The sequence below is a fragment of the Ciconia boyciana genome, unplaced genomic scaffold (genome assembly GCF_034638445.1).
Source record: "Ciconia boyciana unplaced genomic scaffold, ASM3463844v1 HiC_scaffold_37, whole genome shotgun sequence".
Classification (NCBI taxonomy): domain Eukaryota; kingdom Metazoa; phylum Chordata; class Aves; order Ciconiiformes; family Ciconiidae; genus Ciconia; species Ciconia boyciana.
In genome coordinates, this window is record NW_027328405.1 from 715207 (window position 1) to 732196 (window position 16990).

Genomic DNA, 16990 nt, shown 5'->3' on the forward strand with positions numbered 1-16990 from the left:
AAGGATTTTGAAGCTTCATGCTCCATATGCCACTCTTTTCTACACGACGAAAAACAGGCCTATGTTCTCTCATGACAGGCACAACCGCGACCGTTTGGTGGTTTTTCAGAAGCAAACAAGAAATGGGGAAAGCTCTCTGTTGGTGTCTAGCATTAAACAGTCCAGTATTGACCAGTAACTGAAACACAACAGGTCATAAACTGTTAATTAGTTCTTGTATTTTTGTATTTCCTGCCAGTCCCTCCAATTGGTCAAGTAGAAACTACAGCTCCATGAAACTCCATGTCTACAACCCTAGAGATAATACTGCAGAAGAACCGGAAAAAAACCCCAAACAAACAAAAAACAAACACCAAACCCCGTCATCGACCGTCAATGTATTAACTCCCATTTCAAACAGAAGACTAAACAGAAACCAACACAAAGCAAGTGGGAAAGGGGACAGAAAAGAGGAGGAAAAGGCTAATCTCACTGGGGGAGTGCTACGTGTACATTACAGTGGTTTCCTAAAACCCCACAGCTTGGCTACACTAAAAATTCAGCCAGGAAGGATCACAGTTGTGCTTGACGGCGCTAAAACAATGGGCATGACTCTCTGCACTTCTGCAGCCTCCAAGGACAAATACCAACTAGAGATCCTTGCAGTTACTGAAACACCAATACTAAAGCAAAAGGGTCCCCTGTCTTGCTTTGGCTGTAGTAACAGGAGGACAGCAGCACAACTTTGGAAGTGTAGAACGACAGCTAACATAAGAGCAAGACAATAAAGAAATATGCAGAACAAAAGCTTTCGTGCATCCTTTTGAAACAAACCTTCACTAATTTTATTTTGCTGCTGTACTGTTCAACAAGAACTGGCAAGCTTCCCAGTGCTTTATTCCTACCGCACTAAGATCCAGGTTCTGCTTTGAAATACATACAGAAATATGTGTATTAAAAACACAAACCAACCAAAACAAAAGGCCGACACTTTAGACCAAGACCTGAGTTAGCTGTAAGAATAAAGCTAATTGTGTCTCCAACACTAGGAGCACCCGAAGCTGCAGTGCTTCTACAGTGAGAGAGAGAGAGGACTTGTAAAGAGAGACGCAAGGCTTCCACCCTCCCTATGGCTACCCACAGCCCCAGTCAGGGACAGTCAGAGCAAGCAAGGAGGGAATGGTTTTGCTTTGTCTTTCATTTACTTTAATTAGTCCTAAGTAAACCACCTAATTAAAATACTCGCTTCCTCCGTCCCCTTGAGGTAGAGTCCGTTTAGTGGGAGACTGCTCTCTAAATACTGGAGACCTTGACCGGGCATGGTATCTTCTCTCTGGGGGTGAGCTCGACCTAGAACGAAGGTTACGACTCTTGGTTAGAGAGGTGGAGCGGAGGAACTCCTCCTGATTCTTCTGGACAATCTGCTTCTCCATTACAGACATGTAAAGCAGTTACCTGGAAAATGATCGCCTGCGCTCCTGTTTAATCCTTTTATACCCCATCACTTCCTCAGCAAAATCAGTTGTAAACTCATCAGGTTTGGACCTTCTCTTTTCTTTCTTTCTCTTTCTTTCTTTTTGCACTTCTGTGTAACTGCAGTCCGATACGCTATCGAAAGACAAAAATGAAAAACAACGCAACTTCTTTGAGCCAAATACTTACTCCTCTTCAAGTCTCCGTTGTTCTCCGTAAAACTCCTCCCTACATAAGGGAGGCCAAGAGCATCCTGGCTTGTGTCAGAAATAGGGTGGGCAGCAGGACTAGGGAAGTGATTGTCTCCCTGTACTCGGCACCGGTGAGGCCACACCTCGAATGCTGTGTTCAGTGTTGGGCCCCTCACTACAAGGAAGACATTGAGGGTCCAGAGCGCATCCAAAGAAGAACAACGAAGCTGGTGAAGGGTCTAGAGCACAAGTCCTGTGAGGAGCAGCTGAGGGAACTGGGGTTGTTTAGCCTGGAGAAAAGGAGGCTGAGGGGAGACCTCATCGCTCTCTACAATGCCCTGAACGGAGGCTGTAGTGAGGTGGGTGTCGGGCTCTTCTCCCAAGTAACAAGTGATAGGAGAAGAGGCAATGGCCTCAAGTTGCGCCAGCAGAGGTTTAGATTGGGCATTAGGAAAAAATTCTTCACCAAAAGGGTGATCAAGCCCTGGAACAGGCTGCCAGGGAAGCGCATGAGTCACCATCCCTGGAGGTATTTCAAAGACACGTAGACGTGGTGCTTAGGGACATGGTTTAGTAGCGGACTTGGCAGTCTTAGGTTTACGATTGGACTCAACGATCTTAAAGGTCTTTTCCAAGCTAAATGATTCTATGTTTCTCTGAATCTACGAAGGAGGTGCGTGTGTTGTTGGGACGGTATTTGAATGAGCCGTGGGTACTGCTGTTGGTACCCAAGCTGATGATGTGTGTGCAGGAGCTGGGGGATATCCTAGAGGGGGGACAGTGTACCCAGCAGATGGAGGCTGACCAGGTGCAAACTGAGGAGGGAACTGTGGTGCTGGTACCCCCGGAGGAAGAGGAAGTGCATGGGGTGGTGGAGGAGACAAGGGAGGTGGAGGCACAGGCACAAAGGCTGGTGTGGACATTGGTAGTGTTGGGGCCTGAGGCCTTTGGGTACGTTCACTGCGTGGGCGTCCTCGATTTGAACTTCTAAAGAAACCCCAAAACACGTGTCACTGTTTGTTACGCTCTGCCCTGTTTTTCCAGAGGAAAGCGAAGGAAGCGGGAGCATGGTGGCGAGCACTTCTTGTTCCCAACTTCAGCATTTTTCTCCCTGCTTTCTGTTCATTTGAGACGACACTCATTTCTTGATCCTCAGACTTGCCTTCCACATCCTCCCCCCCAACAGTTCCCTCAGTCTTCTCTCCTTATACTCAGCTCTTCGAATCTGGATGGAGGCTGCCCCTGCTTAAGAGACTCCCACCTCCCATGTGCCAAGTGCCCACCGCGTCTCTGCCACTCCTGGAGACGCTTCATACTTCACACTGCTGATCTTCAAAGGACTGCACAGATATTAATTACACTTCTCTCAAATTTCTGGTAACTTCTTCCACGTACGCTGCCTATGTTTTTAAAATTAATTACCACTTGTATGCTCTGCAACTCTATGGGCGTACTTATTTCATTAGAAACCAGCTGTTGCGTGAGTTATGTGTTATGGCCTCGTTTAACAGGTTACAAGTAGTAATATATTGAACTTCTGTGGCATACTTACAGTTCCCAGCCTGGTCTGCCACCGGCTGAGCAAATTGTACTGCCTCCCCTTGGATGCCCTTTTGGAGTGGGGAGAGGAAAAAGAAAAAAATCCCATTCAGTTAATCTGAAGGTCATTTTTTTTAAAAGAAATTCTACAGTTATAGTTACTTACCAGTTGTGGGTATTGATTGTCCTTGGGGGCCCAGAAGACGTGCAAATGCCGGATGTCTTAGTAGAGGAACCTGACAGCCCATGTGAATAAATGCAAGGAGTTGGAAAATCAGCTCTACTAAGATACACGAATCACTGCGGATGTTGAAATAAAACTTACCTTCTCTTCCAACACACCGCTGAGTGACCCATGGGAAGACTTCAAGTGTTCAGCAGCAGTCACCAGAGCAGCAGGAGGGACAAAAGTCATGACTGGTGGTGGAGGTGGTGGTGGTGGCAGCTGCTGCTGTTGCTGCTGAAGCTGCTTGCGCAGCCTTTTGGTGTAGCCAGTTCCATTTCTGAAGTTGTTCACAGCCTACAGGCAGAAAAACATTTACAAAAAGGCAATATGAAACTTCAGTAGATAGACGAACAAAAGCCTCCACAGAATAAAATGACTTGTGTACTCCTGGAAATGCTATCAAGCCTCAAATAAATCAACATACAGATCTATGAACACATCACATTAAACACCGATATCAATGACTGGTAACTCAGAGTATCTGCATTTAAAGTACCACAGTGTTAACACCGAAATTGAAAGTGAGGCAAGCATGTTAAACAAAAGTGTGACCTGCATGTGCCAGATTGTCTCTAAAGAGCTGTAAGCTTCTGGAACAACAGGTAATGTACTTGAAAGGTACATTTAGCCTTATTCAACTTGGCTTTGCTTAAGGAGGTGTAAATTAGTCTTTTCTTCCCTTTCAGCTTTTTACAAATAGACTTTTCTTACAAACAGTTGATGTAAAAGTCATCACCTTACCTTGCGTAGGGCCTTGTTGGCAATTAAAGCATCTGGAGAAACATCTGTCTGATGACACGTTGGGCATGTGTGTTCCTCAGATTCCAGTAATGCTGTTCTAATACCTGTGTATGTTTAGAATCATCCAAACAGTTTTTAGCCAAACAGAGGAAATTCTGGGAGTCCTAATCAAGTATAAAAACACGAATATGGGTAATGGGTGAATATGGTCTTGAAGGGAAAGCATGAAGCTATACGTGTTCAATAGTGTAAAAATTTTAGTATGCAGCAAATAACGAGACAGTCTTGACATTGCACTATTGCAACATTTGAAGATGTAGAGTAGGCTGTGTCTCGATGTTTCGACTAGTCTTCTTTCCACTATCTAGTACAGTGAGAAGTCACCAACCTCCAGGTTAATGAATAAAACACGTCTCAAAAAACCATGAGTAGGTTTGAGTTCTGAAGGTTTGAACCAGCTCTCCCGTGGAGAAGAATGTGGATTAAATGCCTAACTCTGCGTTTGTTGCAGACCACAGGAAGTCACCAGAGTTGGCTATGCAGTTTTTTAGGAGAGAAAGGCTGTGGACAAACTAAATGCATTCGATATCTAATACTGTCATCACCTGCACAATTATGCGCTCTTCTTATACTCGTCCTTCTGCATGTAAAGAGGCTTTCACTAGGTACTAAGCTTTCTGCTTTTTTTTTTTCTTTTTTCCCTTTCTAGGAGAAGAGTCCTTTCCTGTTCAGGGTATACTTAAGTATTAAATAGAGCTGGTAACAAAGTCATGCCATTATCTCCTCTTTCTGCTTTCAGAAGATCAGCTGTGATGTTTTGAATTAACAAACGTGGGAGTAACACTTACAGTCATCACAATAACTGTTTCCACAGCAGGGAATAACAGCTGCATCACTCATTAACTCTTTACAAAGCAGACATAACAACTCTTCGGGAATAGGGTCATCTGCGGAGGAGGAGGACGGCTCCTCTGGTAAAAAGGGACACTTCTCCTTCTTTCCTCTGGCATAAGCTTCCCTGGAGGGGGGTGGGGAAGGAAAAAGGAAAAACTTCAACGTGGGTAAAGGAAAACTCTTCCAAGCTTTGCATTCTATCAAAGGAAGAGAACAGCTGCAGTTCTCCTCCCTCCACATCAGCCTTCTACAATGTAGGCATTTAGTTTAAACTACTTTACTATAGCCACAACAGAATTTTCCTTCTGCAGAACTCTCCCATTCATTGGATCAACTAAGAAATTAGCTCAGACTAGAAAAACAATTGTTTGACAGCTACAACTCAGGTGAGAAGGATCCCACCTCTCCTTTGCCAGAGGGTAAATGTAAATTGCAGGCTCAGGATAAAGTTAGTCTCCGAGGAAGGACATTTTACAAATGGAAGAAGTCGATGTTACAGCTTCTACAAAAGGAGATCCATGACAGAAAAACAGAGGTGCTACCAAGTGCATTTTAAAGCCGCCACTCTCGTCAGCACACAGGAGTATTTTCTTAGGTTATAGCAACTACTTGATAAAAGTCAGAGGGGGAGAAAATCTCAGTCCAACTGCTAGTTGACAAATGTTGCAAGAAGCCTTTGAAACATAAACCAGAAGCAAAACGAGCTTTCAAAGAGAACGACTCCACTGTAAACACTACTGAAATGTTGTGCAGAAATACAGATTCTTAGCATACCACCAGTTTAACCCAGGTCCAGGGCCATGAACAGTAGGACCACCCTATTGTAATATGAGAAAGCATCACGGATTTTATGGTTAAGAGACAATGACAATGCTTCCTCCCCCGTAACTACAGATGCTGGCCAACTTGGTTGCATTGCCCCTCAGACATTCACGCGTGGTTTCTCTCGTTCACTTTTTGGTCAGTCCACTTAAGTCCATACTTACGCACTAATAGTTGGTATTGCATATTTCCCAGTGCTTGTCAGCATGGCACCCTTTGTAGTGGGGTCTTTCACCTCCATCATGAAGCTCCTGGGAATTCCTGTGCTCTTTTTAATTCTGGGAACAGGCTCAACATTTTTGCCCTGTTAAGAAAAGAAATGCAGACATAGCTCATCTTAAGACCCACACTTCAGATGACATTGCAATGATTATTTTAAGCAGCAAAAGGCTTCAGGGCTCTCCTTTCACCTAGCGTCAGGCTTGCTCAACTGAAATACTTATTTTCCTAAAGGAATATAGCCAGGATGTCCCAAAGGCTTGAGCAGTGTTTTGAACTCACTCGACATGCTTTGGCTTCACTTCAGGTTCCCTAAGGGTGAAATATCCCTTAGCTCACCACCCACTCAGACAAGAGACACAAACCCGCTCCTCCTCCAAAGCGCAATTCCGAGCGAGAGCTTCATTCGGTGCTCTGAAGCAGTCACTGGGGAAACTTATATTCACCCTCTCCATACGAAGGTTGAATTCGTACCTCATGCATATGCATTCAGTGACTTAGGTCAAATGGCATGAATGCTCAGCCAGAGACTGGTGTAGTTAAAAGAGGCAAATATTCAATAGATGGCGTCAACAGAAAAACCATGGGTTTATACGGAGTACTAAAAACTGTGAACTGTCATCAGAAAGAGTCAAAACCAGAAAACTTTCCAGTAATAGTGAAATATATAAAACTAAGCATCAAAGCTGACAGAGAACGATCTATGGACATATTTAACGTCAATGACCTAGAAAAAAGAAAATGTTTCATTTCTATTTCCAGGTTTCCCTTGAATTTTGAAGGGCTTTGCAACATTGCCATCTAGCCTCTCTATTTCACCCCAAGAGAAACCAGTCTTAATAGCAGTGTTCATGCATTTGTTACCTAACTGCCAAGGGAAACACATTAAAAACAAACTACCACCAGAAGTCCCCCACAATCTTACCCCATGTGTTGGGCAGTTCTTTATATAGTGGCCAGGTTTTCCACAACGGAAGCAAGTATATGATGGTGGAGGTGGACCCAAGGGTTTCTTCACGTAACTAAAAGTTTTTTTGGGAAAAGAAGAGAAAGGCATGCATGTGTCTCTCTTGTTAAAACAAACACCTCCAGGATTTTTTCCAGAATCTTCAAAGACAGATTTGACATTATCCACACTTACTTGATGGGATCATACTGGTGGCAAGACTGTATCATCACAGCTTTTACTTTGTCTTCTTCGGGAGCATTGGCTTCAGCCAGATTGGCAGTCTGTTGAACAAGGCATTGTTTGACACACGCATTAGAAATGCGTTTAAGCCCACACAGCCAAAGACAACCCCACTCACCCAGTCCTGTAAAGAGCACAGCGCTAGCTGAGGTTGCATGAAAACAGCTGCTTCTATAAAATACAGCTGTCCTGGAGATGTTCTGGGGAGTCCTTACGCCATTACATGGTGTTTATGTGCCTGTTCACCTCCTTGAGAAGAGCATTCTGGGGCACTCAGAACCTTCGGCTCTGTTTGTACCTCACATAAAGGCTTGTGTCACCAATACCATTTTCTTCCAAGTGGACTGAAGATATGTGTAGAAAAAAATATATTATCCAGATTTTTAAACTGATCTTTAAGCTCCAGACTGTTGGAAGGAGAAGATATACTACAATTTATGAAATTGTGCAGCATCCAAAGAATGGATCTATAAATGTAATAAATAGAAATGCAGAAATGGCCACACAAGCGTCCATGCCCCAGAAACACCTCTAATTCGGCTGTTGCAAAGCCCCCTGAAATGTCCATCACTTACAGCCAATTAAATTCTTCTCTGAAAATTGTGTTAGTTTCCAATGCAACATTAACGAAACGTATGCAAAACAGTAAAGTCCTTGTGAAGTGCTGCTTCTTTGTGTCTGGAAGATGAGTAATACCACAACATGACGTTGAGGCTGATAAGGTGCTCCCCTTCTATCTTCCCAAACTGGCAACTACTCTTTACAGGACGGTATCAAAATATACAGACATTTCAAACTGAAAAGAAATACTTTAAATTCTTAAAAATCAAATTAAAGTTTTGTTCACATTACAAGAATTATCCAGCTATGGATCACAGTATAAGATTTAAAAATACAAACCAAACACTTTTTTTCTTTAAGCACTTGACGAGAATATAGATATACCTTAATAAGCTGGGCCAGAGAAATAGGGGCAGAAGAGTCATCAGTCTGTTTCCAAAAAAATAAACACACATTCATGTTCAACAGATATTCATATTAAACACATATTCATATTCAAACACAAAAGCTAAGTGATACACTGTGAAAATGTAAAAAAATACTCCAAACCATTTTTATGGCAAGAAAGAAAAAGTGCACAACAAGCTATACAGACAGACATAGCACTAGCTATGGACAGGCAGATGTAGAACATGGCACCATGTTCAGTTGTGCAAACCTTCAACCTGCATGATCCAAAAACCATCATACATTATCTGTACAACACAAAGTCATTCAGGAAATATTCTAGCGTATTCCATATGAAATACAATGCATTACTAGGCAAAAATACCAATATTCACAGGAGAACTGTGCAAATGAGGGCATTACTCAGTTTTTACTATGCTGAATCAAATGCATTGTATTTACAACATAGACTATCTTTTACTGGAAAATATCTACTAAGGTAATGTGTGGAAAATTAATACAAGGCTCCATTGTTTAGAATTAAGGGCAGCGTGTAGGAAAAAAGGCTGAGATTGTGTTTTTACGTACTGCTTTTGATGTTGCTCTCACTGGCTCACTTCGACTTCTAGAAGAAGAAAGAAAGGTGATCAGAACTTAAAATAAGGCACTTGTACCCAACATAAAGCAGTGAAAACAGATTCTAAAACCTGAACATCAAAACTTTCTGTTCTGATACTGAATGTGGACATTTATACGTATACAGAAACCGTTCCCTCTTGATACATGCAGTGCAACTAAAGAAAAACCCCACAATCACATTTCTACTTTGTCACAAATTACTCCAAGACTGACAGATACAGAACACAACAGTGCAAGCAAAGTCCTCAGATATTTTGTCTCTGCGAGTAAGTATCAAAAGTATGAAGTCTCTCCTAGAGTTTTGTGTTCTTAAATAATCAACCATGAAAGTACAAAGGTAACTTTAGCCAATCCATATATCCCTAGCATTACAAGTAGGTACCAGACAGAGTACTTCAGTTTCTAAGAAAGAATAGGGAGGCTCTAGACACTTTGAAGTGCAAGTTTACTGAAATGAAAAAAATACGACATCTGACAAAGAAATAATAAAAATGTCAGCATCATTGTCTTTACAACAGTGTTTCTGTGTGGAAGCCCAAGCACTTTGTTCAGATATATACCATATTTAGCCATGAAAGTGCCAAAATATGCTACATGTGTTACATATGCTATACTGACTAAAAATAGGCACAGAAATCTCACCTGAAAGCAGTTCCTAGGATTTTTGAGAAAAAAAAAGGTCTTAATTGCCTGAATCTGCTTTAAGAAAATCTTGAAAACGCTACAATATTGTAGGAAATAGTTATTACATTTGAAAACTTGCTGAGATTCCACGTACTCATTGATCTGTGTCTGCATGCTACTCATCACCAATCAGACATGCAACCATTGATAGTGTTAACAAACTATCATCCAAAGGGTTACATCACTTTTGTAACATTTGATGTTACAAAGTTACATCATCCAAAGTGTCCCATGAGCAGAGGCAATTCAAAGGCTGCTGTGGAATTGATGTGCAAACAGAAAGGCTCATGCTTCCTGCCACTGCGAGAACACCACCAGGCTCGCAACTACAGCCACCTGCCTCCTGAAGGTGAGCAAGTACAAGGAAATACCTTAGATCACCACACAATGGCTTCTTCATCCATGTACCTTGAAGGACATACTACAAAGCGAGAAATGTGTTTTTGAAGGCCTCTCCACCATTACAGCATACATCCATCATGCCCAAACATTCACCACTCCTCCAGCTGGTTCTGCAGTGTTTCCAGCTGAAGGAACAGAAAGCCAATCTGCCTGCTTCATTTGCAGTGCTGGAACAGCAGTGCCATTCTTTCCTTATCCCCACAGACAGGGATTTATTTGGTCTTTGATGCTAGCCGCATCTCTCCTCTCCTTTCAGGGCAGCAGTACCATACTAGGAGAGGGGGCCACCCAACCAGAAATAGAGGACGCATTGACAGGACAGCACTAAGCAGACGTATCTAAATTAACCCCCAAAACAAAGCCATGTTTATAAGCTCAAGGCTGTGGCGTCCAGCATTACTAGGGAGTGCCTGAAAGCACTGCAACGACTACTGCAGTAAGATGCCCAAAGTTTACACATACAGCCACATAAATTCAGGGCTTTTTGCTTGCAAATGCTTCATGGGTACCAGGATGCTGCTGTACTGTTTGTTCAAGGCACACTGTAACTCATCAGTCTACTTTCTTTACTGAGAAGCAACATCAGAAAGGCATGGCAAAACCACAAGCTAATAATATCTACTCATTGTGGTGGAGAGGCATATCTTGAAGAAGCCTGGAAAACATGACCATTCAAACAATGCTAATGCAGCTGATAGAGAACTGGACTGTAGGAATACAGAAATGACAGCAATAATCCCTGAGTCAGGATGGCATTTGAATAGCTGTAATTTTAATCAATACACCCGATTCTCTGTCCTCCAAACAGCTTAGGAATATAGAATTAAATCCTGGAGCAGGCATATCAGCTTAGGGTAAAAAAACGACCTGGAAAGAGAACTCCTAACATTTGGTAACGTGCTAAACTGCTTCCTGAGGTTCAAGTTTGGAAAGGATTAACTACTCCTTCATCGTACTCGCACAAAAGGCAACATGCTTTAGGATAGCGTTCTTCTTCTCTTGCTGGTAACAGGCATTGTGTTTAGGAAACTAGTAGGAATCACTTAGGAATACAACTTCTTGTTTGCATGGTTCCCCAGCTGGCAACCCTTGGTCTTTCTTCTATAGCTAGTATGCACAAAACCCAGATTTGGGGCGTAAGAATACCTGCCATATCCCGCCCCGCCTACCGCAAATGCAACACCGAGAATCAGACTCTTCTGAGATGGGAACAATTCTCAGTTTACACTACAATGCCTATCTGTCTGTACTATAAAAGCACTAAAAGCAAACACATATGATGAGGAATCTCTCCACGGAGAGGAAACAGGATCTACAGCTTGGGTCTCAGAAAAATCAGCCCCAAGAACAAACCCAACAGACTCCTCTTACAAGTTACCATTGTTGGAGTTTGAACCCCATGCCCCAGCAGGCCTAAAAATTTAACTCTCCTTTGGGACAGGTACAGTAAAATCTACCCCATGACAACAAAAACTAACAGCAGCTTTAACGAGAAAGATACAGTCTGAATGCCTCTGTAAACTAATACCCATCCAAAAAGTTCACACACTGGAACCCCTAACAAAGAATACCATGCTTTATGGATACTCACATAACATATGTTTTGCTGGTAGCTTTAACTCCTCCTGCAGGGATTCTTCTAACAATTACCGATGAGTTCCTAGGAATCAGGGCATTATCATCTGTGTATTCTGAAAACAACACAAACACAGAAAAACACATGAGTCAGTTCGTAAGAATGTATATTAATATGTCATTACATAGCACTTCACAGAATCCCTTTCAGATTAAAAAGCAAAATGGTCTAGGTAACATCACGCCTTTATCGTCTCAACACACTAACAGGACATTTCAAGAAATCCTCAGGTCTGAGAATCAAACACAAGCAGCAACATCTTTTCCATGTTGTTAAAACAGTTTGAACGCCAACAGCAAAATGGCCTCACAGGTCACTAAAGGAGAGCCTGCTACTGCATGAGGTTCTTTCTTGACCTAGCTTAAGTTGCTTTTGCTGTGCCGTTGCTTTCATAGCTGTTCACTAAAAACGATTCACCCATGAAGACTGACAGAACACAGAAGACAGCCTGCCATCTCTGTCTATTTCCTGGAGCTTAATCCATCAACAGCCACACTTCTCAGCTGCTCAGTGCTTTACATTGACATGGAAACACAACTGGCACTGTTAGACGTTGGATCACAGAGATTCTGGAGATTTTTTGAGCTTGCTTTCACAAGTAGGGCAGCATTGGCTCCAACTAAGCTGGTATCTCCCCTCTTAAGCTCATCATCTAGTTTGAATCAGCCCAAGGGACGTGGATTCTTTTGATGCACTTTCTGCAGAGCAGAGAGACTCAAACAAAATTACTTAGGAAGACAGCCCTGAAGAGCCTTTCGAAAACAGCGTGTGCCTGAAGCTATCCATGCTTTGCCTTGGCTTACACCATGTTAGTCTTCTGAAGAGGAGGAAAGCCTTCTGACCTTTTCTGTAAGGCCCAAACAAAAAAAAAACACAACTCCCTGAGACACTTGGACTGAGTCAGCTTAAAACGCAAAGATCTCTCCATGAGAATGGTTTGTATATTGTACTTACACGAGCTGGCTGTGAATAAATATTTTAAAGCACTATCAGCAGCCATTCCCTGTAATCTGCCTACAGCTGTACATACTAAAAGCCCTTAACTTGCAAACTGAATCAGAATGATGGTCTGAAAACCAAAGCTGCTTTATCTCCAGTCAAGCTCTGTCAGGGCAGTTTTGCTCAGTGATCACAGGCAAAATAGGAAAATGTCACAATTTATGCTCCCTTTTTCAGTATATTATTCGTATGGGCAGGAACCTCTCTTAGACCAAAACATACCTACCAGAAGACATTATTTCAACCACACAATGAACATTTTACTTCTACTTCCAAATGACAGAATGCTTCTTCAGAAAACTGAGAAATCATTTCGCTGAAACTAATTCCTGATCTTGGCCCCTAAGAAACCGAACAGCAAGCTTCCTCTGGACTTCAGAGCAGTTTCAAACTGTCAGAGAAAGGACTCTTAATGATGAAAACAGAAGCTTTTACAGAAGTCGTATCCTAAAACCAACCCCTAGAGCTCTTCTCAAAAGGAAAATCTAACCATTACATAGCCACCTGTCAAGAAAGGCCTGCACTGGGACTTGGTGATGGAGGAGGAGCTCAAACAGTACTGAGGCCCAGACAAACAACTGGGAGATCATGCCAGCTGCAGTCCTAGAAGCCCAAAGCAGCTGTTTCTACCTGCTGAACAGAGCCATAGAGCCTATTCTCTGTGGCCCCGATCACAAACCACTGGATTAAGACCAGAGTCCCAATGCGGTTTTGGGTTGTTTCTTTTTTTTTTGTATTTTGCCTGAGAAGCAGAAGAGCATATTCTCCAAGTGTTTTGTGTCAGAACGTTACAGGGCAGGAAAGAGTACTCAAAACCTTGAGTTCTGGAGTTTGCAGCTCATCCACAATATTGTGAGAACATCTCTTCTAAAAGACAGGTCAAGAAATTCAGGTCAAATTCAAAGGAGGCAAGTTGAAAGGCATCATTCTTGAGCATAGGCCTTTGGAAGGGAATTCTGCCTTTAGAGAACGTGCCTCTATAGCAAGCACGGAAGAGGACGCACACCCCCCCCACCCTTTAAAATAGGTCCTAACCATCCATTTTGCCTTCCCAGCATCTTCAAAAAAGTCCATAATATCATTTATTTTCCACTGATATTTACAGTCCTGTTTACTTTTTGCTTATATTAGCATTGCTGCTACTACTAGATTTCCAGTATGAAAAGTAACAGTTCCTGAACTGCAAAAGGTTAGAGTATTCGGAAAAATCTGAACAAGTAGGCCATCTTCACTCAAGGTTCACTTTGTTCTTTCCAAGATCATTTCAACATTCAGTCAGGACTCCTGCACAGACAAAGTTATAAAAAACCAATATTTTATGTCCGCATGTAAGAATTCCAAACATCCCATTTAGGCAGAATATCCAGGTTGAGTTTTTCCCTTTCTCTTCTGAAGGTGAGTTGAAGCATCTACAACTGATTAATAAAAACTGAAATTCACGGCTATGCATAGCAACCAAAAATTTGGCATAGATATATCTGACACTGACATGTATTCTCTAGCTTTGCTCTGAAAACCACTGAGGGATTTTTGCATTTTCACATGGAAAACAGCCTTACAAAAGCTTCAATAAGCATCTGTGTCACTCATATACCAAGTTTAAAATTTTATACTCATTTTACAAAGGTCAAGGTGCAACACAACCTACCTAGAGGAGGATCTTGTCACTGTTAAACAAGAGTGATGCTCTTTAAGGTATGAAAGATACTCCTCCTTTGACTTCACCTGTAGGCAACACCACATTTAACAGAACCGAGCCAAGCAGATGCTTTTTCTTCACTGCATTCTGATTCCGCGTGAAAACAAAGCCACACACTTTGCAAAACTGGTAGCATGTATATTAGAGTAACACTTTATGGGGTAACATATTTAGGAGCATAAATTGTTCCTCTACAACTTTGCTTTCTGTTCCTCACCTGCTATAACAGAATTCACGTGTTTGGCCTATTTCAAAACATTTTTTCTTCGGGTGATAATAATCGGGCTCCATCACAGTTTATTACCATCCAGCATTCTGCTTTTAAGGCTCTGTTTTACACAGACCCAACTGTTACAGGAGTGACGGCGGCCAGGTGGCCATTCAGCCTGCTAGCACTTGTGAAGCTGAAAGTACATTGCCAACTGCAGACAAAATTCACAGACCCTTCTGCAGCAAAGCCCTTAAAGCCAATTAGACATTTTTCAAAAGCTCTTGACAACTGTATTCAATACTACATGAAGAATTCAAGACTGATGAAATTTATCTCTACTGCGCATGTCATGCAATCCAATGGCATCCCTAAGACCCCTAACATTGTGCTCTTAAGTCTCTTCACGGACATTCTCCTGAAAATAGTTTCAATATCTGCAGATAAACAGCGAGCTTTAGGTCCAACCACTTTAAAGGGGAGGGCTGAAGTTACAGTTACCGCAGCATACATATTATTCTGTTTCAGTTTCAATAGATCAAACAGGAAGAGAACAAAAACCACTAGTACACATTGGAAAGAAAAGACTGTTGTTACAGTGTCACAGAACCACAGGGGGGGGAAAAAAGAAAAAAAAAAAAAATCTAATGTTTAAGGAATGGAAACACTTTACAAGTCTTTCTTTCTGAAAAGTCACATCCCAACGTCTTTCATCACTTTCAAACTTATCACGATGGCAGGTTACCAAACTGAAACATCATACTAAGTAATACGAAACCATTATCATCTCTGAGAATCAAGCACCATTTATTCGATTTAAAAGAATTTGTGACTTCTTTAAGAACTTTTCTTACATATAGTCACCATAAATGTTCTGCCAGAAAACTTCAGTACTGCCCTGATATGGTTAACACGTAGTAGCAGGAAAAAAAACCACCACGGTTAGAAACGAATGATGAAATGATGCTCAATAGCGTCTGAATGACAATGTCTTTGGTGTAGAAAAGGAGTTATATTAACAAGAAATTCCAAAGTGTAGTTTAGATACAGAGAATACTCATGTGCAAGATGGCTTTAAAGGGTCTGCATAGATTATAACTCCCAGATACACTCTTCATCCAAAATGTTGCTAGTGAGCAGTTTCTGCAACAGCCACTAAACCGGTTTTCCAGTGCAGTGGAGTCAAACAAGTTGAAGACAAAATTAAGTCACCAAACCCATTTTTTTCTTCTAATTAGCCATCTGTTCTATTTCCATCACTTTCAGCTTTCTCCGCCAGATCTCAAAGAAATCTGGTGAGTTTGGTATTATAAGATATCCTCCCACATTTCCTTATCATTTTACCTAGAAGAATTCCAGGAAACCAAAACTTTTGTAAGCACTAGACGTCGCACATCAACCACGTATTCTTCTACGCCTAGCTCGCGTCTAAAACACAGACCTGAAGGCAGCTGTCAGAACATCAACTACAGAAGAACAGCTCTGTGAGGCCCCCAACACAAGTCAAACCTACCCATCGTGGCCGAATCACATTATCGCTTCGCACACCGCTTAATCCCTGGCACCGCTTGCCCTCCCAGTCCCCTGCCTGCTGGCAGGATGGGCCCCAGACTGACTCACGCTACGTGGGGACAAGCCACAAAGAGCAGAGTGCAGCTCCCACAGGCCAGGGCTGCTGCAGTGCGGTCTGTGATGCCGCCAGTCAGTCGGACCCCGAAGCCCTGCACCCACTGTCCCTACGCACCTTCTTTGGTCTGGGCATTGGTGATCTGCAGGTCGCAGTGGGTCGCCTTCAGCTTCTCGCGGCTCATGATCTGGCGCTTGAGGTCGCAGAGGGAGATGTGGAGATCGTTGAAGGTGACTGTATCATAGTTCACCTTCGAGGAGAACTTGTAGTGAACGCACGACATGGTTGGGGCCAGGCGGTGCCTGCTCCACAACGGCGTCTACCGTGGCAGAAAGCGCCGCGGCCTCTGCACCAGGTTACGGCTCGCGGCGGCACGGGGAAGGGCCCACCGACGGGGCCAGGGCAAGCAGCACAGGCTGAGGTGGAGTGGGCCGAAGGCAGTCAAAGGCAACGGCGCTCGGCCTCCGCTCCCTCTCTCGCACGCAGCGCTCCCAGGTCTGACTGCTCGCTATGGCGACTCAGGAGACTCTGCCTCAGCGTTCCGCCCAGGGGCTTCCCGGTCGACAACCGCATGGGCCACAACGAGCGCGTCACTGCGCGCTCACAATGGCATACTGCACCCAGGTGCTGGCGGAATGATCGCCATGGGGACGGAGGCTGTTTGCCCCAAACAAACCCCACACTGACCAAGCGCCACGGCAGGTACAGCAGCAGGCTCCCGCTCGTCCTGGAGCTCCTGCCCTCCAAGTAACCCCCAGCCACTCTGCCTGCCAATATCTCACCCCATCACCCCTCTTCGCTTCCCCCAACAGAGAGCTTCCCTCTCCGGATGCCGATGGCAATGGAAGTGCCCGGTGTGAGCTTCACTGTTCCGG

At 43.2% G+C, this 16990-nt stretch overlaps 1 protein-coding gene across 1 annotated transcript; it reads right to left on the bottom strand.

Moving 5' to 3' along the window:
* Positions 1–251: 251 nt before the first annotated feature.
* LOC140645728 (E3 ubiquitin-protein ligase RBBP6-like) lies at positions 252–16398 on the bottom strand. The gene is given in 15 exon segments (XM_072849193.1): positions 252–306; positions 1435–1542; positions 1642–1695; positions 2319–2630; positions 3192–3253; positions 3508–3702; positions 4150–4253; positions 4998–5167; positions 6030–6169; positions 7010–7106; positions 7226–7314; positions 8219–8263; positions 8810–8874; positions 11518–11637; positions 16233–16398. Coding segments are annotated over 15 exon segments (1782 nt in total).
* Between the last annotated feature and the right edge of the window lie 592 nt (positions 16399–16990).